General features: G+C 49.5%; 1 protein-coding gene across 5 annotated transcripts in view; it reads right to left on the bottom strand.

Moving 5' to 3' along the window:
• Positions 1-140: 140 nt before the first annotated feature.
• The window catches only part of LOC123757548 (paired box protein Pax-1), an 88591-nt gene continuing 66172 nt past the window's right edge, over positions 141-22559 (bottom strand). For 4 of the 5 annotated variants that reach the window (XM_069327128.1, XM_045741275.2, XM_069327129.1 and 1 more), the window contains 3 exons: positions 5199-5379; positions 4341-4538; positions 141-1055 (listed from right to left, as the gene is read on the bottom strand). In XM_069327128.1, coding sequence (XP_069183229.1) covers positions 455-1055; positions 4341-4538; positions 5199-5296 — 897 coding nt within the window. In that variant the 5' untranslated portion in view covers positions 5297-5379 and the 3' untranslated portion in view covers positions 141-454. Of the gene's footprint in view, positions 1056-4340; positions 4539-5198; positions 5380-16867; positions 16935-22559 lie in introns of all 5 variants that reach the window. The other variant, XM_045741276.2, reaches the window with a different exon arrangement.

Raw genomic sequence — 22559 nt, 5'->3', positions numbered from 1 at the left:
TGGACCACACGTACACCGTGCAGGTGTGTATACACCACACGTACACCGTGCAGGTGTGTATGGAACACCCGGAGCTACACCTGGTGTACATGGAACACACACAAGTAGAGGTAGGTGTTACTGGAGTTAATGGTGGCACATGAAAATATATTATAAGGTAGAGGATGTCCCATGGAGGGTGTCCCCAGGGGTGCCTCAGAGGTGTTCCAGGGGTGCCTCAGGGAGCACTCTAACACTGCACACTGCCCACAGACACTGAGCGTGACACTTGAGGTGTAGGGGTTGCCCACACTCACACGAGGGAAGGGCAACGAAGCTAAATTAACATTTACAGTAGAAACAAATGCAGTCCCCCCGTGAATAGTTAGTCCTTATGTGACGTTTTCCTTTCCACAATAGCCAGGGAGAACGAGGATCTATCAGAGGCACGGTGTGGGCGTGGCGTGGGCGTGGGTTAAAGTGTTGCTGTTTGAGGTGTGAGCCCCGAGCCGCCCATCATGGAAGTCAGGGGATTGCCAAAGCTGTTCTGTAACCCGTTGGTAAGGCCATTGGAGAGCGGGTTGCCGAGGGGACTGGAGAAGCCATTAGCGAGGGAGGAGGAGAGGTGATTAGGGAGGGGGTTGTGGGGGAGGGTGTTGGTCTGGGGCCCGCACGACTGCAGGTACATGTAGTAGTTGTAATTGTTGGCGTCCTGCATGTGGGGGTGCCTAGGCAGGCCGGCCATGTTGACGTGTCCGAGCAGGTCGGACACTGTGTGGGAGGAAGGCCAGTGGGGCCGCATCCCCCCCATGCTGCACGTCGCCCCTCCCATCGGCGGCGACGGCGTGCTGGAGGCTTTACCCGCCGACGACACACTCGAGGCGGGGCCCACAGGCGCGGCTGCTTGCGACACCTGCTGCATCGCCGCAGGCATCGAGGAGTAAGCTGCGGCAGCGGCTGAGTAAGCTGCGGCGGCCGGATACAGTGTGTTGTAGAGCGAGGAGGCCGGGTGCTTGACCTCGTAGTGGCTCTGACCTCCAAGGTGATGCAACGATCCAATCTTGTTGCGCAGAATCCTGGAAACACAAATAAAAAATTATATCAGTCTGCCCTCCTTCTCCCTCTCGCCTCCCACTCAATATCACATGATAAAGCACGTATGACCACTGACCCAAGACTAGTCTAATAGGCCTGGTTTCAGGCAACGTTTGAGGGAGAGCCTACCGTGATGGAGGGAGGTGGGGGGCGTCCGGGCCAGGCATGGAAGGAGACACATACGTCAGTACAAGCAGCTTGTTACTACACGTCATGGGCACTAGACTAACAATACGGGTTTATTGGTGTTGATGTTTGTGGCGTATGGTAGAGTAGTTACTAGATGGTGGTGTTACTAGTGGTGGTGTTACTAGATGGTGGTGTTACTAGTGGTGGTGTTACTAGTGGTGGTGTTACTAGATGGTGGTGTTACTAGTGGTGGTGTTACTAGATGGTGGTGTTACTAGTGGTGGTTGATTTCACAAAGTAATTCTCCCCTCACCCCCCCTTCCCGTCCCCCACACTGTATCTGGGGAAGCCAGGGGTCCACCCCTGCACCTCCCCCAGCAGTCTATTCTTGACCTATCCCACTCAAGAAGGGGGTGGACGAGCAAGGAAAGTTAACTCCTGGTCTAATAGACAGTAGAGAAGCACAGGAAAGGAACAGAAAAATGGACAAAATACAGAGAGGTGGGAACACATGAAAACAGAAGCGCACTAAAGAGATCCAGAAATGATTACACCAGAGTCAGGAGGGAAGGTGAGACAACTTGAAAACGACATAGTACCATAAGCTAAGGATAACTCAAAGCTGTTGTAAAGCCAATTAAGGATAAAGACAGTCGAGAGACTTCGTGATAAAGGTAAAGAGACAAGGGGGGGCAAGTCTCACGGAAAACGATATTGAAGTGTGTGAGGAATTTAACAAAAGATTTCAGCAGGTCGTTGCAATGGAACCAATCTGCAGACCAGAGTGATAAAAATCCAGAGGAAACACGGGATGACACAGTAGTCATTATGGAAGAGGATTACAAACACCTGAAGGAACTAGATGCAATAAAATCATTTGGGTCAGACTTGATATCACCATGGCTACTGAAGAAGGATGCAGAAGTGTTAAGTCACCCGCTAACTGATGTTTTTAATAAAACAATCGATGTCAAAATATTGAGGCATGTAAAAACAGAGGAGGACTGCAGAATGTTACGAGAAGCCCTTGATCAGCTCCATAAGTGGGCACACGAATGGTAGCTGGAGTTCAAGCCTAATAAATATAATGGATGGAAAATGGGGGAGGAAGAAAGAAGACCAGAAAGTGTCTACAACAGTAATGGCAGACAACTGCGGGAATCGGAGAAAGAGATTTGTGAGTGGATATAATTCCATCACTAACACTTGAGGCACACACAGGGAGGGTGACATCGGTGGCATATGGGACGCTGGCGAACAGAATAACGTCCTTTAGTAACCTAAATCAGGACGCTTTCAAGGCAATCTACTCGGCTATTGCTAGACCAATACTGGAATATGCAGCACCGGCCTGGAATCCATACCTTGTCAAATATAAAACTAAAATTGAAAAAAGTGCAGAGGTTTGCTATTAGAATAGTGCCAGAGCTAAGAGGGTTAAGCTATGAGGACAGGTTGAAGGATCTGGACCGTACAACCCGAGAGGACAGAAGAAACAGAGGAGACATGATAACAATGTTGAAGATACTGAGGCCTCTGGACACAGTGGACAAGGACTTAAGTTGAGAGAAAGTAGGACAAGAGGGCACAAGGGAAGGACTCTTTCGAGTCGAAAGAAGATGTAGAAGAGAACTCGTACTCTATACGGGCTGTCAACAAGTGGAATTCTATGAGAGAAGTTGTGGAAGCCGCCTCCATCCAGAACCCCCTTGCACCTCCACAAGCAACCCATTCCTACATTTTATCCAGCAGCCCAGCCCACCCCTGCCCTCTCCGCCTGGAGCAGCCAGGACCCACCTCAGTACATCTCCCAGCAACCCACCCCCTACACCTCTCCCTCAGCCCCCCCCTGCACCCCATCCCTCCCTCCCCCCCCCTCCGGTGTAGCACCATAAATAGTTTTATTTAATTCACTCATAACAGTGTAGTGAAGTGACTGTGGAACTTGTAGCCGCCAGTCCTGACAATAGAAACTCGCATATTAGTGCGTTAATTGTGGTGGCTGAGCCGGGGGTGGTAGGTGCTCGTAGACGACCTGCCTCTCCCCCTCCACACACACACACTGCTAAGCTGATCACTGCAGGCGGTGTGCTTGTATTCCCCACCTTCCCTCCATCATCAATCGAGCCGCCTGTCTTGGTGTGGGAGTCAGGTAGCTCTTGGCCTGTCCACCGCCTGTCTGGTGGATAGAGCCTAGCTCCCTGAACCTAGATAAATAGGCCAGCTCTTTCACTTTCACGACAGACAGAGGAGCCTCACTTTACACTGAGAGTTCAAGCCTTCAACCTTATCCCAGCCTGGTTGACCAGTCCAGCAACGAGGAGGCCTGGTCGACGACCGGGCCGCGAGGACGCTAAGCCCCGGAAAAACTCAAAGGTAACTCCAAGGTTACGGAGCCTAATCACCAGGTCGGTGTGAGGAAGCTGAGATCTACTCATATTTGATATGCATAAAGTAATAGGAAAAATAAATGTCGACTATTAAATTCGTGAATGCTTGCCTTTACCTGTTGTATTTTGCAACTTGAATTTATTTTTAAAGTCATGCAGTGTAAGTTAGAGTGAAGGGAACTCACTGAGTTCAACCTGGTGAGTATTACTTGGCTGCGTGTTTAAGGTCTGGAAGATAATTGGCTGAATTAAAAGATTTGAGATTTTAATGTTATGATCACTGAGAGGTAACAGATGGGAAGACAGTTCCCTTTCTGTCTATAACTGAATGGATGCCGGCAGCTCCTGTTTCTCTTCTCCTGGCTCTTACCCTTTCTCTTCTCTCCAATAGTACTAATCCCACCCTTCTTTCCTAGCTTCCATCTATCCTTTAAATCCTAGTTTCTATTCTGCCCTGCTACCCTAGCCTCTACCCTAATTCTCTGAATTTCTCTCCTACTATTCCTCCTCCCATTCCATGTCTCCATTCTCCTATTTTCCTGTTATATTTCTGTTTATTCCATTTTTTAATTATTCTGCAGAATTACACCAGCAGCCTATCCCAGCACCCCAGCAGCCTATCCCAGCAGCCCAGCAACCCCAGCAGCCTATCCCAGCACCCCAGCAGCCTACCCCAGCAGCCCAGCAACCCCAGCAGCCTATCCCAGCAGCCCAGCAGCCTATCCCAGCAACCCCAGCATAACCCACCTGGATATAGAGGAGACGCTGGGAACGTTGTACTTGTCACAAACACCATCCTTGAGGAGCCGCTCTCTGATCTCCCAGGCGAAGATTCCCGGGTCTTTCTGCTTGAGGTCCTTGATGTAGCTCACCACCTTCGGCGTCGTCACCCGGGGCTTCGAACCCCCGATGGCTCCCGGGAGGATGGAACCCGTCTCGTTGTACCTGTCGCCAGGGGGAACACACAGGAATCAGCTGACGGAACTCACTGTCAATATTATTGTTGTGGTCCATGGGGGGACGGGGGCTGCGACGGTAAGGGGCCGCATGCGGCCTTCCGGGGGAACTCAGCCAAGGCTTTTGAAGGCACTTTAACAATTCATGTGAAATACTAGTAATTACTGAACACTTATAATGTTTAAATAGTCAGACCTTATAATCGAAACACTTCTGCCAAGATTTTGCAAAATGAACGAAAGAAATTCCTTCCTGTCGTACTAAAAAAATGTTGCCTTTCTAATCATTTTTTTTAATATAAGCAAGCATTGCTAGCATGTTAAAATTCGTTAAATTTAACGAGAATTTATGAAACACTTGATCTGTTTTTACTCCTTGAAAGTTAGTTTTTTGACATATTGGAGCGTAAAGAGGACATAGTGTAATATGTGGTCTTAAATTCGCTAAGCGGACTATGGCCCTTGTATGGCTAAAGGTTCTCCCACTCCTGCTTTATACTAGAGTTTGAGTAATCGAGGGCTTGACTTCGAGTACTCGAGGCCCAACTTCGAGTACTCGAGGCCCGACTTCGAGTACTCGAGGCCCGACTTCGAGTACTCGAGGCCCGAGTCTGAAACTATCACTATCATTATAGTAGTTTGTACTGACCTGGCGAGGATCTTGGAGACGCAGCCGTGGGAGACTCTCAGTTGGCGGGAGATGTCACACGGTCGGATGCCCAGCTGAGCCAGCTCGATGATGCGCATGCGGATGTGGTTGGGCAGTGGCCGGCCGTTGACGAAGACTCCGCCTAGCTGGTTGACCTCCCCGTACTGCTGTATCTGTGGGTCTGGGAGACATGCTCTGTTAGTCACTGTACCCTTCAATTATTTTTTTTTAAATTTTACCCCGAGGGGCGAGTTTATTAGGCAGCGTCACTCATCCTGTGAGTTAACACACCGCCATAGTGACAGTATTAGGCAGCGCCACTCATTCTGTGAGTGAACACACCACCATAGTGACAGTATTGGTCAGCGTCACTCATCCTGTGAGTGGACACACACCGCCATACCAGCATATACAATACTCCCCAATAGGAAGAAAACCCGCTGGGTTGTTCATCCTGTCACTTGTACCCAGACACAGCTGGGACTTGCTTAACTGTCTCAAGTGAACAGCTCCTTAAACAAGAAGATTAACATTATCAACCCTTAAAATCATATGTTATCTTGCGGGTGCAAAATGAGGGAATCTTTTAAGAACAGTATCAATATTTGACAAATAGTGTTTTCCTAACTCAAACAATGTGGAGTTTATTATTCTACACATGTTTCTAATGACTCTTAGATGTCCACATTCTCTCGGGTAGTGGTCAAGGCGGTGTCCGTCACTCTCACCACAGATTCTGCAACTTCGCTGATCAAACTGTTGTTTCCATTCCGAATCACCATGGATATTTGTATCCAAGATGGATTCTCGCTATTACTGATTCTCTCCCGCGGCCACCTCCTCTTCGTCCATATTGATTGGGATTGCCAGCTGCAACCACATTGTACCAGCGTACAGATTCACTGATTTGTTCTTCTATCCTCCTTTCCTCAGTTACCTTGTTACGGTGATAAGGTTCACGTAATCTCTTTGTAAGGCTTCAGTATCATTTTTGTTTCCCATTTTACCATAGACCTTAAGTGTCATACGGAAATCTGATGATGTGGTTTGTAATAAAACTGGATATCGGAGATCACTTAGTCTCACGGAAGGAAGAAGCCAGCGTTGCGGTCGCGGAATCGAACACGCAAGTTCCATCGTGTTCCCCCCACCAGCCCACACCAACCCCCGCCAACCCATCCCGACTCCTGACCGGTGACTTAACCACACCCATGTCCTCCCCAACACCGAAATACTTGCATTTCCTCCAATATCTCTCCTCATTTAGCATTTTTCCCCTAGAGATCTAAGGCTTATCATGCCGAAAAATCAACAAAAGTCTAAGACTGAATGAGACACAGGAGGAGATGGCAGGAGGAGACGAAATGGCGGTGAGCAGCCATGTTGGCGGGCTGCTGCTGCAGCAGCTGGCGGGAAGGGGTCGCGCTAGACATATTGAGTTATTTGAGGGGTTATCTGGCCCGTCTCCCCTCTGACACCCCTTTCATTACTTCCGTAAATGTTTAGCCTCAACAATAGGAAGGTCAGGGTAGGCCGCAGACCGGAAGGTATTTAAGGGTGGATGTTTGGGCTGCCTGTGGTGGCTGGTATTATGTTTGTTTACGTGTGAGACGAGAAGTACCCGACAACTTAAATTCAAATAATTACAGCGATTATTTACCTTAGAGGAAGCACTAGAGTACAACATGTAATGGAAGTTTATATATTGTGTGAACCTTATACAACCCACACATGTGAACAAAAGGAAGTGACAATGTTTTTGACCATTATTCAAACCTTCTCTGCCCAACCACTTGGGCTGGACGGTAGAGCGACGGTCTCGCTGCATGCAGGTATCGGCGTTCAATCCCCCGACCGTCCAAGTGGTTGGGCACCATTCCTTTTCATTCAGCACCGCTCCTGTGCCAGGTAAGTCCACTACGGGCTCACCATAGCCCGTGCTACTTGCCCCGCTCCTGTGCCAGGTAAGTTACGGGCTCACCATAGCCCGTGCTACTTGCCCCGCTCCTGTGCCAGGTAAGTTACGGGCTCACCATAGCCCGTGCTACTTGGAACTTGTTCCGAGTAGCTGAATCTATAACAACAACAACCATTCCTTTCCTCCGTCCCATCCCAAATCCTTATATCCTGACCCCTTCCCAGTGCTATATAGCCGTAATGGCTTGGCGCTTTCCCCCTGATTAGGTCACCATTACTACAATCACTGTCACCATTACCACAATCACTGTCACCATTACCACAATCACTGCCCACCATTACCACAATCACTGCCCCCATTACCACAATCACTGTCACCATTACCACAATCACTGTCACCATTACCACAATCACTGTCACCATTACCACAATCACTGTCACCATTACCACAATCACTGCCACCATTACCACAATCACTGCCACCATTACCACAATCACTGTCACCATTACCACAATCACTGCCACCATTACCACAATCACTGCCCCCATTACCACAATCACTGCCCCCATTACCACAATCACTGTCACCATTACCACAATCACTGTCACCATTACCACAATCACTGTCACCATTACCACAATCACTGCCACCATTACCACAATCACTGCCACCATTACCACAATCACTGCCACCATTACCACAATCACTGTCACCATTACCACAATCACTGTCACCATTACCACAATCACTGCCACCATTACCACAATCACTGCCACCATTACCACAATCACTGTCACCATTACCACAATCACTGCCACCATTACCACAATCACTGCCACCATTACCACAATCACTGCCACCATTACCACAATCACTGCCACCATTACCACAATCACTGCCACCATTACCACAATCACTGTCGCCATTACCACAATCACTGTCACCACACAAACACGGGACTCGGCACGATTTAGGGGGTTAAGATATTCGTTTTAGGGGGCTGTCGGGGCCAATTTCAGCCCGTTTGAGGGCTGTCTCGCCGGGGTGGGGGGAGAGGGGAAGGGGGGGGGGGCGGGGGTGGTGGATGGTAGTGAATGGGTGACGGTGCTTACCTAGTTGTGCTTGCGGGGGTTGAGCTTCGGCTCTTTTGGTCCCGCCTTTCACTCGTCAATCAACAGGTGTACAGGTTTTTGAGTCTGCTGGGCTCTGTCATGTTTACATATGAAACTGTGTATGGAGTCAGCCTCCACCACATCACTGCTTAATGCATTCTATTTGTTAACTACTCTGACACTGAAAATGTTTTTTCGAATGTCTGTGTGGCTCATATGGGTCCTCAGCTTCCACCTGTGTCCCCTGGTGCGTGTACCACCAGTGTTAAATAATCCTTCTTATCTAGTCTGTCAATTACTCTGAGACTTTTGTATGTAGTGATCATGTCTCCCCAACTTCTACTGTCTTCCAGCGACGTGAGGTGTAATTCACGCCGGCTTTCCTCGTAATTCATGCCTCTTAGTTATGGGACTAGTCTAGTAGCATACCTCTGAACTTCCTCCAGCTTCGTCTTATGCTTGACAAGGTGCGGGGCTCCATGCTGAGGCCCCATACTCCAGGATCCACATAAGTCATTTTCATATTGTCTTTCTGCCTGTCTTCTCACCCTGACGTATTCATTCCTGGCCCTCTGGTAACCTTCTCTGCTCTCTAGTGCCCTGATATGTCTATAGGTCCTCCACGCCCTTGTAGTTTGTTGCTTTGCTAGCTTACATCTCTGATTAAACCATGGGCTTCTTAGTCTGCATTTTGTTTTTATCCTTTTGGACCGGGATGAACTTGTCTGCTGCCTCCTTACACATGTGTGTGATGAAGTCCATCATGTCTTGGGCCGTCCTTCCCCTGAGCTCTGTTTCCCATGTTATATCTGTTAGGAATTATCTGAGAGAGCACCCACCCACCCAGCACCCACCAGGTGGGTGGTGGGTGGTGCGTTGTGAGGTGAGCCCAGATGCACGAGCTGGGAAGCGCTGTGAGGTCGTTCTTATCCCAAACTTCTCAGCTCGTAAACTGCTTAAAATGACAAAGAAAGCCGCCACGATCAAGGAGAGATGTAGAGGTTTCGTTTGTGGGGAGGTAAGTGGATGGTAGGAGTCCTGTGCTGGGGTCGGGTAGCGGCGTCTTGTCGGGAGGGTGACGGGGGAGAGGAAGTCTGTAGAATACGATCCCCGGGGGTGTGGGGGAGGGTGTGTGTGTGGGGGAGGACATGTGTGTGTGGGGGGGAGGACATGTTTGGGGGAGGACATGTGTGGGGGAGGGCGTGTGTGGGGGAGGGCGTGTGTGGGGGAGGGTGTGTGGGGGGCTGACACAGGAGGAAGAGCGACCAGACCACACCACCACCACACTAAGTGGTGTGGTCGAGGCGGCCAGCCACATGGTGCCAGGGGTGAGGGAGGCAGGAGGCACCCCCCTCACCCCACACCCACACACCTAAATGAGCCACAGGGACGTCAGTAGGAACATTTTCAGTGTCAGAGTAGTTAATAAATGAACTGCACTAGGCAGTGATGTGGTGGAGGCTGACTCCATACACAGTTTCAAATGTAGATATGATAGAGCCCAGTAGGCTCAGGAACCTGTACACCAGTTGACTGACAGTTGAGAGGCGGGACCAAAGAGCCAGAGCTCAACCCCCGCAAGCACAATTAGGTGAATACAACTAGGTAAGCACACACACACGACTGCCTTCAGAAGAACTGGCTTCAGGAACCTGTGTAAGGAATCATTCAGAACTTTGTATACCACGTATGTGAGACCAATCCTGGAGTATGCGGCCCCAGCATGGAGCCCGTACCTTGTCAAGCACAAGACGAATTTCCGAGTATGCAAGAGGTAAACCATGAAGCAAGGCCCCAGTACTGCACCATGAAGCAAGGCCTGTGGGTGCTCAGTTAACTCTAAGACTAATATGAAGACAGTTGCAGCGAGGGGGGGACGCCTGGCACCTCTCCCCTCATCTCCTGAGGGGTGCCATCCCCTCCCCCTGTTGGAGGACCTCTCCCCCTTCCCTACCCGGGCACCCCTTTCCTCACCACCATGAGGGGAACTCCTCCACTCACTCCCATATCCGCCCCTCATCCCCTCTCTCTCACTTCCCAGTGTATTAGAGGGGAAAGAATGAGCGACGAAGGATGAAACAATAGTGGAATGGCCGCTAAACACCGGGAAGAGGAGGCTGGAGACCTCCGGGAGATTTATCTCCGAGATGTCATCCCTTGGGCCAGCATCAAGGGGCTGCCGCGCACCACACACACACACACACACACACACACACACACACACACACACACACACACACACACACACACACACACACATACACATACACATACACATACACACACACACACACACACACACACACACACACAGTGTAGTTGAACATCTGGGGAAACGAGACCTCACAACGCCATCGGGCTTCCTGCGATGGCAAGTCCTGTCTCACAATGAACCGGCGACTGAGATCACACCAGACGGAAGAGGTTGGGCGGATCGTACAGTTTTGCAGTGTCAGAATTCCTGCTGTACAGTAGCCCACGGGACACTAGTACACAAGCAGGTGGGAGGGGCAGGCTAGGAAGGTGTTGAAGTGGGCTGTGGTGGTTAAGTCGCTGCGGGCTGCTTCAAACAACAGGCTGTTTGACCAAGCTCTCACAAGTCAGTGTAGTAGAAGAACTCCCAGAACCCTATCTATGTACAGTTACAGTGAGAGGAGAAACAACGGTGTATCAGGATCTCTCAGTGTTCCCCTTAGTGTAGCAGTAAAATAGGTACCTGGGTGTTAGTCAGCTGTCATGGGCTGCTTCCTGGGGGTGGAGGAAGCGGGGACACTAAAAAGCCCCGAAATCATTTCAAGATAACCTATAACCTCCCTAATACCTGCTTGATGGAGTTCTAGGAGTTCTTTTACTCCCTCCAAGCCCGGCCCGAGGCCAGGCTTGACTTGTGAGAGCTTGGTCCACCAGGCTGTTGCTTAGAGCGGCCCGCAGGCCCACATATCTCGAAGAAAACAATCTAGTTTCCTCTTGAAGCTATCCACGGTTGTTCCGGCAATATTTCTTATAGTCGCTGGGAGGACGTTGAACAACCGCGGACCTCTGATGTTTATACAGTGTTCACTGATTGTATCTATGGCACCTCTGCTCTTCACTGGTTCTATCCTGCATTTTCTTCCATATCGTTCACTCCAGTACGTTGTTATTTTACTGTGTAGATTTGGGACCTGGCCCTCCAGTTTTTTCAACGTGTATAGTATTTGATATCTCTCTCGTCTCCTGTCTAGCAAGTACATTTGGAGGGCTTTGAGACGATCCTAATAATTTGGGGGCTTTATCGCGTCTATGTATGCTGAATATATTCTCTGTATTCCCTCTATTTCAGCAATCTCTCCTGCTCTGAAGGGGTAAGTGAGTACTGAGCAGTACTCAAGATAACACAAGTGACTTGAATACCACAACCATTGTGATGGGATCCCAGGATTTGAAGCCCACATCAACCTGTATATCTCAGGTTGGCTAAGACAAGAACTACCTTTAGAAACCTGAACAAGGAGTCGTTCAGAATCTTATATATAGTTTGTCAGATCAATTCAGAAATATGTGGAACCAGCGTGGTGACGCAATCTCGTTAAATCCAAAACGAAGCAGGAGAAAGTTCAGAGCTCCAGACTGGTCCCAGAGCTGAGAGGTACGAGCTTCGAGGAAAAACTAAAGGAGGTAAACGTCAGGTCACTGGAAGCAAAAAGACACAAGAGGAAACATGATTACAACATACAAAATACTCAAATTAATACACAGGGCAGACAAGGATAAACTTTTTAACGGAAATAGTTAAATTATTTAACTATTCCTACAGCTAAGGGGACACAGCTACTAGTGATTGCATCATAAATAATGACAGGTCATCATCCCGAGACATACAGAGACAAGCTCTTCATTAAGATAATGAGTGAAGCACAGATCATTTCCTCTAAGATTTGTCTGTCAGTTTGTCCTCTGAGGCGGCCTGTCAGGAATAGATAGGTGTGTGCGCGCGCGCGCGTGTGTGTGTGTGTGTGTGTGTGTACTCACTTATTTGTGTCTGCAGGATCGAGCTCTTACTCTTGAATCCCGCTTTTCTAGCCGTTGGTTCCGTAATGCAATGTAAAATGCAATTTTATACGTCTGTATCATGTCCCCCTCTCCCTCCTCTTTTCTAACATCGTCAGGTTTAGTTCCTTCAGTCTAAGTAACTCATCCCTGTGTGTGTGTGTGTGTGTGTGTGTGTGTGTGTGTGTGTGTGTGTGTGTGTGTGTGTGTGTGTGTGTGTGTGTGTGTGTGCGCGCGCGCGCGTCAGATGGAGATCCCTAAGTGTGTGTAACTCTAGTCAAAACACTAGGCAGATGCCTGGTGTACGATAACATTAAACGCATTGCACGAATGACGCGGGAATTTTATGACGACTTTAAATACGTCGCTAAACATATATAAAGTCAAGCATATTGGTAGCCATCGCTAAGGTGACAGATATGACATGTTCCACAGCACACCGCACTTGCTTACATTGAAGCCAGGTGTGCCACACCACTTCGCATTAACTTGCTGCCAGATATACGACGCCGCGACAGGTGTACGATGAAACATTTGCTACCAGATGTAAGATGATAAATGAATCTTTTGCCAGGTGAACGGGGGATTCATTAATTATCTGCCAGGCGTAGGATGATTCAATAATGCCACCGTTAGGTACTCAGTAATACATCAATTTCTTGCCAGTTATCAATCTGACATAAAGTATTATGACGTATCAACTATCTTGATACAGCGTTGACAATGCTACAAGATTAACCTGCTGCCAAGTAAACGATAATATCGTAATATCGCGCAAAACTTCTTTAATACTTAAATCACTTCACAGATGCACGATAATAAATAAGCTGTTACGAGATACACAGTGATGCATTAATTTGCGTCCAGAGGAGATACATACTCTCTGCACACTATTAGCGTGCCTGAAGAACCTATTAAGACAAATAAAAATAGTCAAGCGACAGATGTACGATAACAAGTGCTCGCTAGCCTCGTGGCTTGCGCCTTCCTGGCGAGTTTCTTAATCTAGGATTAACGTTTAATTCATGTTAATCTGCTGCCAGAGGCAGTTTGCTGTAGGATTAAAACAGTTATTAATGATGGCATAAGTCGGCTGGCAGCCTCCATTATCACCCAAATGCCATGTTCAGCGTGCCATGACTTAAGTTATATTTTTGAACTACTGCCAGTGATTTGGCATGCAAAAGTGACTAACTGCTTGTTATACCTGCAACCAGAGAACCCGTAACACAGATCTCGTAACTGCTAGTGCTACCAGATGAAAAATAACACAGATCACAAAGCTGCTGGTGCTACCAAATGAACGATAACATTCATCTCGCATTATTAAGCTGGCGCCAAATGTACAATAACACCCGGAACACCAGTCATGCGCTGCAGTGTAAACAAGACCTTTTTTATATGATATTTTATCATGCTTCCAGATGAGCGACGGCTCAGAGGTACGATAATTCTCAGGAACCTTGTAAGTTACGTTACCAAGCGTACAATAATACCTTATACATGCATGGTGCTTGAGACTCTCGAGAGCACGGATCATCACGCTGGCATGTATCATACAGACACATAACACATACGGACATAGCTTGAGACACTGAAAAACATAAGAGAGCATGTATCACCTGTGGAAATTATCGTACAGTGACACATTACACACACGAACAGTATTCGAGTCGCAGAGAAACATTCGAAAAACACGGATCATCGGCCTGACAATTATCGTACAGCGATACATACACACTGCTGGAGGCACTGCCAAACGCACGACAACAAGGCATTACCAGGCTCGCAGTTATCATACAGCGACACCTTACATGCGCAATGCTGGAGACGATGCCAAACGTACGACAACAAAGTGTTACCCGGCTTGCAGTTATCGTACAGCGACACTTTACGTGCACAATGCTGGAGGCGCTGCCAAACGCACGACAACAAGGCATTACCAGGCTCGCAGTTATCGTACAGCGACACCTTGCATGCACACTGCTGGAGACGCTGCCAAACATACGACAAGGTGCTACCAGGCTCGCAGTTATCGTACAGCGACACCTTGCATGCACACTGCTGGAGACGCTGCCAAACGTACGACAGCAAGGTGGTCCGTGGCCAGATGGTGGTCCATGGCCAGGTGGTGGTCCATGGCCAGGTGGTGGTCCGTGGCCGGGTGGTGGTCCGTGGCCGGGTGGTGGTCCATGGCCAGGTGGTGGTCCGTGGCCAGGTGGTGGTCCGTAGTTCTGTATACCAACGTCATGTATGGCAATGTATACTAGTCCGTACACACACACACACACACACACACACACACACACACACACACACACACACACACACACGAGGAGAATAACAATCGAACACCCGCAAACCCAAGATGAAACAAGGAGAGGGGGAGACAAGGAGGAGGAGAGAAGACATGTGTGGAAGAGAGAGAGAGAGAGAGAGAGAGAGAGAGAGAGAGAGAGAGAGAGAGAGAGAGAGAGAGAGAGAGAGAGAGAGACAGACGGGTGAGGGGTCGTGGGTGTGGAAGAGAGAGAGGAGACACAGACGGGTGAGGGGTCGTGGGTGTGGAAGAGAGAGAGGAGACACAGACGGGTGAGGGGTCGTGGGTGTGGAAGAGAGAGAGAGAGAGAGAGAGAGGAGACACAGACGGGTGAGGGGTCGTGGGTGTGGAAGAGAGAGAGAGAGAGAGGAGACACAGACGGGTGAGGGGTCGTGGGTGTGGAAGAGAGAGGAGACACAGACGGGTGAGGGGTCGTGGGTGTGGAAGAGAGAGAGAGAGAGGAGACACAGACGGGTGAGGGGTCGTGGGTGTGGAAGAGAGAGAGAGAGAGGAGACACAGACGGGTGAGGGGTCGTGGGTGTGGAAGAGAGAGAGGAGACACAGACGGGTGAGGGGTCGTGGATGTGGAAGAGAGAGAGAGAGAGGAGACACAGACGGGTGAGGGGTCGTGGGTGTGGAAGAGAGAGAGAGAGAGGAGACACAGACGGGTGAGGGGTCGTGGGTGTGGAAGAGAGAGAGAGAGAGGAGACACAGACGGGTGAGGGGTCGTGGGTGTGGAAGAGAGAGGGTAATGACAGATAATGAGGAACAGAGGGGAGGCGGGCAACCCTCGCTGATATAGTGCTTACCGGAAGTATTTAACCCTATGGGGAAGACGTTTAACATTACCCCGGGGTTAGGACTAGGAAAAGGGGTGCGGGAGGTCTGTTCCATCTGACCCTAACCACCTGGGCCTGTTCCATCAGGGATAGGGAGGCGAGGTACAATTAATGGCATGGGACAGTGGGATGGTGGTGGGGGACCCGCCTGTGGTTACCATGACTGGACTACGAGGTAATTAAAGCAGCCAGCAGGTGATTACGGTGGTAAGGTGGTAACTGAGACGCCTTGCCACCGATTTGATCTGGGTTCGAGTCCTAGCCAGGGCGAATTGAGTGTGTCTACGTCCTTATCAACCTTTCGTCCCTGTTTACTCAGCAATAATTGTTTACCTGGTTGGTCTACAGGTAAGAAAGTACAAGAAAGTGACAACATTTTTGCATTCAGCAGAGAGGGGTACAGCAGGGAGGGGTACAGCAGGGAGGGGTACAGCAGGGAGGGGTATAGCAGAGAGGGGTACAGCAGGGAGGGGTACAGCAGGGAGGGGTACAGCAGGGAGGGGTACAGCAGGGAGGGGGTACAGCAGGGAGAGGTACAGCAGGGAGGGGTACAGCAGGTAAGGGTACAGCAGGTAAGGGTACAGCAGGGGGGGGAGGGAGGAAGCTGCCCCTCTAACCTCGCCAAACCTTTAATTGATAGTGGGGCTGGCAGCGGTTCAAGGCGGGGATGTCAGGTGTACGATGATCACTCACGTGTAACACTGAGGGGAAACTCGCCTCTTTGTCCCCACACACGAGGGGAACAGACCAGAAACCATAGGTCTATAAATCGCAATAGAATTAAGAATCTACAGTGCCGATATCAAACTTAATTACAGTAGCTCAAACCTCCAATGATGCCAGATATATATGAAAATATGAAAGCGAAATCTGGAACTGATGTAAAGTTAAGCCCGTTGAAATTCAAAATTCAAAATTTAAAATAGGCAGTTGGCATGCCAGACAGTTTGGCTTTGACTTTACTGCCACTGAAGGTACTCTTGTCGACATTACCAACATAGTAGTTGTTGGTAACGAGGCATGCTTTGTCATGCCGTTTGCTTACTTTGTTACACTTCACAGCAGTGGTTAGAGAGAGAGAGAGAGAGAGAGAGAGAGAGAGAGAGAGAGAGAGAGAGAGAGAGAGAGAGAGAGAGGGAGAGAGAGAGAGAGAGAGAGAGAGAGAGAGAGAGAGAGAGAGAGAGGTGTCACCCCTACACAGTGGAAGTTGCCGCATCAAAGAACATTCTTGGATCACACACTATGGCTGGTGAATAGGCTTCTCCTGGTGCGGGTGAAGTAGGAGACGGGTCCACCCGGCCCGGAGAGTCAGCTGCCACCATCTATATATACGGGAGAGACCCAGTACTCACCTGATCACTCTCTCCTGAGGTACCTCTTACTCATTAGTGCCCCCGTCTCCACCTGCCTCTCGTGTTCCCACCTCTCACTCACCCTCTTGGCCTCTTACTCACCCTCTTGAGCAAGAGAGACCACACCAGCTGAGGCAGCAGGCCGCCACAAGAGGCAACATCAGCTTACCTGGAAAAAGAGGAAATTGAACTTAGTTTCATCGGAGAAGTTATCCATGGGGGGGTGTTGGTGTTGGGGGGGGGGGGGTGCTGAGGGTGCTGGGGGGGGGGGTGCTGGGGGTGCTGGGGGGGGGGGGTGCTGGGGGTGCTGGGGGGGGGGGGTGCTAGCTTATGTTTTGGTGCTGTAAGCTGACATTCCTGGGGTGGCCGGCGTGTCATAACACTGCTACCTCTCCCCTCCCCTGCCTCTCCCCTCCCCTGCCTCTCTCCCCTCTCCATGCCTCTCCCCTCTCCCCCACCACCCCTCCCCCACCACCCCTCCCCAAGTCACATCTCACTACGACTCACGTACTTGCTCTCTTATCTATATTATGACAAGATAAGTCCTTACTAATCCCATACACTCACTTGACACAAATGTTTCTTCTCCATCTGTAAGCTGTCTGTCTGTCTGTCACTCCTCGGAGAGTTAGACAGTGGCAAGCGGCTGCGTCCTGGGAACGTGTGGGGTGACAGAGAGAGGAACGTGTGTAGTAGATATGATATAACAACATAAACACACACACACGCAATGAGTAACTCCAGATGAGAGTCCTATTGAGGTCCGTCCCCTCAGTTATCAGTCCCCTCACTCCTGTATTCCCCTCACTCCTGTATCCCCCTTGACTTCCCCATTTCGAACCTCTAGCAAGGCTCGTGATGATGTAGACTCCCCTCCCCCCTTCGTAATAATAGCCTCACCTGGCCACAACATCAATCAGGCGATACAGAAACTCTACGGTAAACGAACCACCAGTTTACTAGGCTGACCTTGTCAATTAATACATTTAATACATCACCTTGAGCGACTAACCAGCCGGTCGGGAGCCCGGCTGGTCCTAACTGGCCGACACACACTCAGACACGCGCCTCTTAAGTCCTTAACAAGCTGTTAAATAAACAAATCCACAAGGGCCATGATGAGGGTTCGAATCTACGTCCGAGATGATCCCAGACACTGCCTTAATCGACTGGGCTACGACATGGTAAAAGAATTGCAACCGGGAGTTCAACCTGACCTACCACGGATCCTGCAGTCTCTCCGAGACATAAATCAGGTTTTTACACAATTCCTCCCTGTGCACCCGAGCTCTGCCAATAAGTGATTTGTGATTTCTATTGTGATTTGTGTGAGTAAAGCGGTTAAATAGTTTGACTTCGACCAAAGACATCAACACACAACCTTGAAGTATTGTGAAGTCCCACTCCCAGACGGACGAACACTCATACCAGATAGTGACATATATACTTGCTCACATACACATTCATGACATATATACTTGCTCACATAGACATTCATGACATATATACTTGCTCACATAGACATTCATGACATATATACTTGCTCACATAGACATTCATGACATATATACTTGCTCACATACACATTCATGACATATATGCTTGCTCACATACACATTCATGACATACTATATTTATAAACATATAAGTAATGAGTATATTGAGAGAGTTAGAACAGAGGGGTATATTCATGATATGCGGTATATATATATACCCCTTGGGTCATACTACCATGCCCTCAGACGGCGGTGACCAGGGAGCCGCCGCCGCCAGGGGCCCGAACCTGTTACACCAGAGTGAGGGGATAATGTTGGCTCCGCTGTAACCCGACGCCAGGGGCGCCCTCGGGTCCCCTCGGCCGCCATCACATGCCCCGCTGGGCCAAGCCTCCCCTCGGCCGGCACCCGTGTGAGTGCCACTCTTGGGTCCCTCTCAGAGCGGCACCGTGCCACCAGGGCCGTGCAGGGTGGTGGTTGTGTAGGGTAGGGTGGTGGGCTGGTTGGCTGGTGGGCCGCAGGGCTCTGGGGTTAATTAATGGTTCTGGTTATGGGTGATTGGGAAGATATCAGGGTGTCGTAGGGTGTAGGGGTGGGTGTGTGGGTGTAGGGGTGGGTGTAGGGGTGTAGGGGTAGTGTGTGGGGGGTGGCGGACTGTCAGACATCAATTTCTGGAGTTGTGACACATCAACCCTCCCTCTCCCCTCCTGCCTCCACACACACCCACACACCCACACACACACACACACACACACACACACACACACACACACACACACACACACACACACCCACATACCCACACACACACACACACACACACACACTTATGTCGGGAGAATTGCCCAGTTGCTGGAAGGAGGCAAATGTCGTACCGATTTTCAAAAAGGGGGATAGGGAGGAGGCACTTAACTACAGACCCGTATCACTGACAAGCATCCCCTGCAAAATACTTGAAAGAATAATTAGGCTAAGACTTGTTGAGCACCTGGAGAGCATTGGGTTTGTAAACAAGCACCAACATGGGTTCTGGACAGGGAAATCATGCCTAACAAACCTTTTAGAATTCTATGATAAAGTAACAAGGATAAGGCAGGACAGAGAAGGCTGGGCAGACTGCATATTTCTTGACTGCCAAAAGGCCTTTGATACGGTACCGCACATGAGACTGCTATACAAACTTGAGAGGCAGGCAGGAGTAAGCGGAAAGGCCCTAGTATGGGTGAAGAACTACCTAACAGGAAGGAGCCAGAGGGTAATGGTAAGGGGCGAAAAGTCGGACTGGCGAACAGTAACAAGTGGAGTACCTCAAGGATCGGTGCTGGGACCAATCCTCTTTCTAATTTACGTAAATGATATGTTTACAGGAGTGGAATCATACATGTCAATGTTTGCAGATGACGCAAAATTAATGAGAAGAGTTGTGACAGACGAGGATTGTAGGATCCTCCAAGAGGACTTACACAGGCTGCAGAGATGGTCAGAGAAATGGCTACTGGAGTTTAACACCAGTAAATGTAAAGTTATGGAAATGGGATCAGGTGACAGGAGACCAAAGGGACAGTACACAATGAAGGGGAACAGCCTACCTGTAACGATTCGAGAAAGAGACCTGGGAGTGGATGTGACACCCAATCTAACTCCTGAGGCACATATAAATAGGATAACGACAGCAGCGTACTCTACACTGGCGAAAATTAGAACTTCATTCAGAAACCTAAATGAGGAAGCTTTTAGGGCGCTTTACACTGCCTACGTGAGACCCGTCTTAGAGTATGCCGCGCCATCATGGAGCCCCCACCTGAAGAAACACATAAAGAAACTGGAGAAGGTTCAGAGGTTTGCGACGAGGCTTGTCCCAGAGCTACGAGGGATGGGATATGAAGAGCGGCTGAAGGAACTGAACCTTACGACACTAGAGAAAAGAAGGGAGAGAGGAGATATGATAGGGACATATAAAATACTCAGGGGAATTGACAAAGTGGAAATAGATCAAATGTTCACACGTAATAATAACAGAACGAGGGGACATGGGTGGAAACTGGAAACTCAGATGAGTCACAGAGATGTTAGGAAGTTTTCTTTTAGCGTGAGAGTAGTAGAAAAATGGAATGCACTTGGGGAACAGGTTGTGGAAGCAAATACTATTCATACTTTTAAAACTAGGTATGATAGGGAAATGGGACAGGAGTCATTGCTGTAAACAACCGATAGCTAGAAAGGCGGGATCCAAGAGTCAATGCTCGATCCTGCAAGCACATATAGGTGAGTACATATAGGTGAGTACACACACACTCACACACACACACACACACACACACACACACACACACACTCACACACACACACACACACTCACACACACACACACACACACACACACACACACACACACACACACACACACACACACACTCACACACTCACACACACACACATCATTCATCAAGTCTTCATTTCATGCATCGTCTGACACACCGTCTTTGTGAATTAATTACTGAGTCACACTAATTATGTCAGAACCTGGTGCCACACCTGGTGCCACAACTGTGCCACACCTGGTGCCACACCTGGTGCCACAACTGTGCCACACCTGGTGCCACACCTGGTGCCACACCTGGTGCCACAACTGTGCCACACCTGGTGCCACACCTGGTGACTCTCTGATCAGCAGAGCTTTAAATCATACGTCAGACTGCGAGGAGCGGCGTGTAACAGCTTGGTTGACCAGAGCACCAACCAGGAGCCCCTCGTTAGAGACCAGGCGACACGAGACAAGTGTCTGGCTCCCTGTCACCAGGTCCTGCAGGTACCCCCCCCTCCCCCCTCCCAGTGTGTCCCCTAGTACGACCAGGTCCTTACACACTACCACCACACCACTACCACCACCACCACCACCACTACCACCACACCACCACCATCACCACACCACCACCACCACTACACCACTACCACACCACTACCACACCACAACCACCACACCACCACTACCACCACACCACCACTATCACCACACCACCACTACACCACACCACCACCACCACTACACCACTACCACACCACCACACCACTACCACCACACCACTACCACCACAACCACACCACCACTACCACCACACCACCACTATCACCACACCACCACTACACCACACCACCACCACCGCTACACCACTACCACACCACCACACCACCACCACACCACCACCACACCACCACCACACCACCACACCACTACCACACCACCACCACCACCACTATCACCACACCACCACTACACCACACCACCACCACCACTACACCACTACCACACCACTACCACACCACCACCACACCACCACCACCACCACACCACCACCACCACCACACCATTTACGTATGTTAGGTTAGCTTAGCATTTTAAAAGCACCGAATCACCTTCTGTGGTTGATTGTTCAATAAACCATAATTGAACTATATGTTTAACACATCTCTAATCCTGTCCATGGAGGACAGAAGAAAATGTATATATGCTGGTTAGCATTGTAAATGTGTGGCCACGTCTGTGGTAGAAAAAAAACACCACCACACCACCACCACAATACCACCACACCACCACCACCACCACCACCACCAACAATAAACAAGCAACAAGCCAACAAGACAGGCGTGTAGACCACGTGACCCGAGCCACTCATCGCCAAACAAAACAAAGACAGTACTTGTTCACACCCAAAACAACAACACTGACACCTCTGTAAACATGTAAAACACGAATAAAAAACAATGAAAACAGCAACTTTGTAAACAGAGAATGACAGGACTATTTACTCGAGAGAAAATATTGATACACGTCTCCTCGATACCCAGCTTGGCGGGATACGAACCCTGGGAGATTGTGATAGAGTCACCGCTGCTCTAAGACCATGGAAGCCTGCTCTGGTGATTCTCTGGTGATTTGGCATCATCAGCAAACATTGAGAGGAATGACTCTATACCCTTCGGGAGATCATTTACATATATCAGAAACAAGATAGGACCGAGTATAGAGCCCTGTGGAACTCCACTGGTGACTTCACGCCAATCGGAGGTCTCACCCCCCTCACCGTAACTCTCTGCTTCCTACTGCTATGGTACTCCCTTATCCACTGGAGCACCTTACCAGCTACACCTGCCTGTCTCTCCAGCTTATGTACCAGCCTCTTATGCGGTACTGTGTCAAAGGCTTTCCGACAATCCAAGAAAATGCAGTCCGCCCAGCCTTCTCTTTCTTGCGTGCGTGTGTATGTGTGTGTGTGTGTGTGTATGTGTGTGTGTGTGTG

The sequence above is a fragment of the Procambarus clarkii genome, chromosome 19 (genome assembly GCF_040958095.1).
Source record: "Procambarus clarkii isolate CNS0578487 chromosome 19, FALCON_Pclarkii_2.0, whole genome shotgun sequence".
NCBI classification, from domain to species: Eukaryota; Metazoa; Arthropoda; class Malacostraca; order Decapoda; family Cambaridae; genus Procambarus; species Procambarus clarkii.
This window is presented reverse-complemented; position numbering and strand designations above follow the sequence as displayed.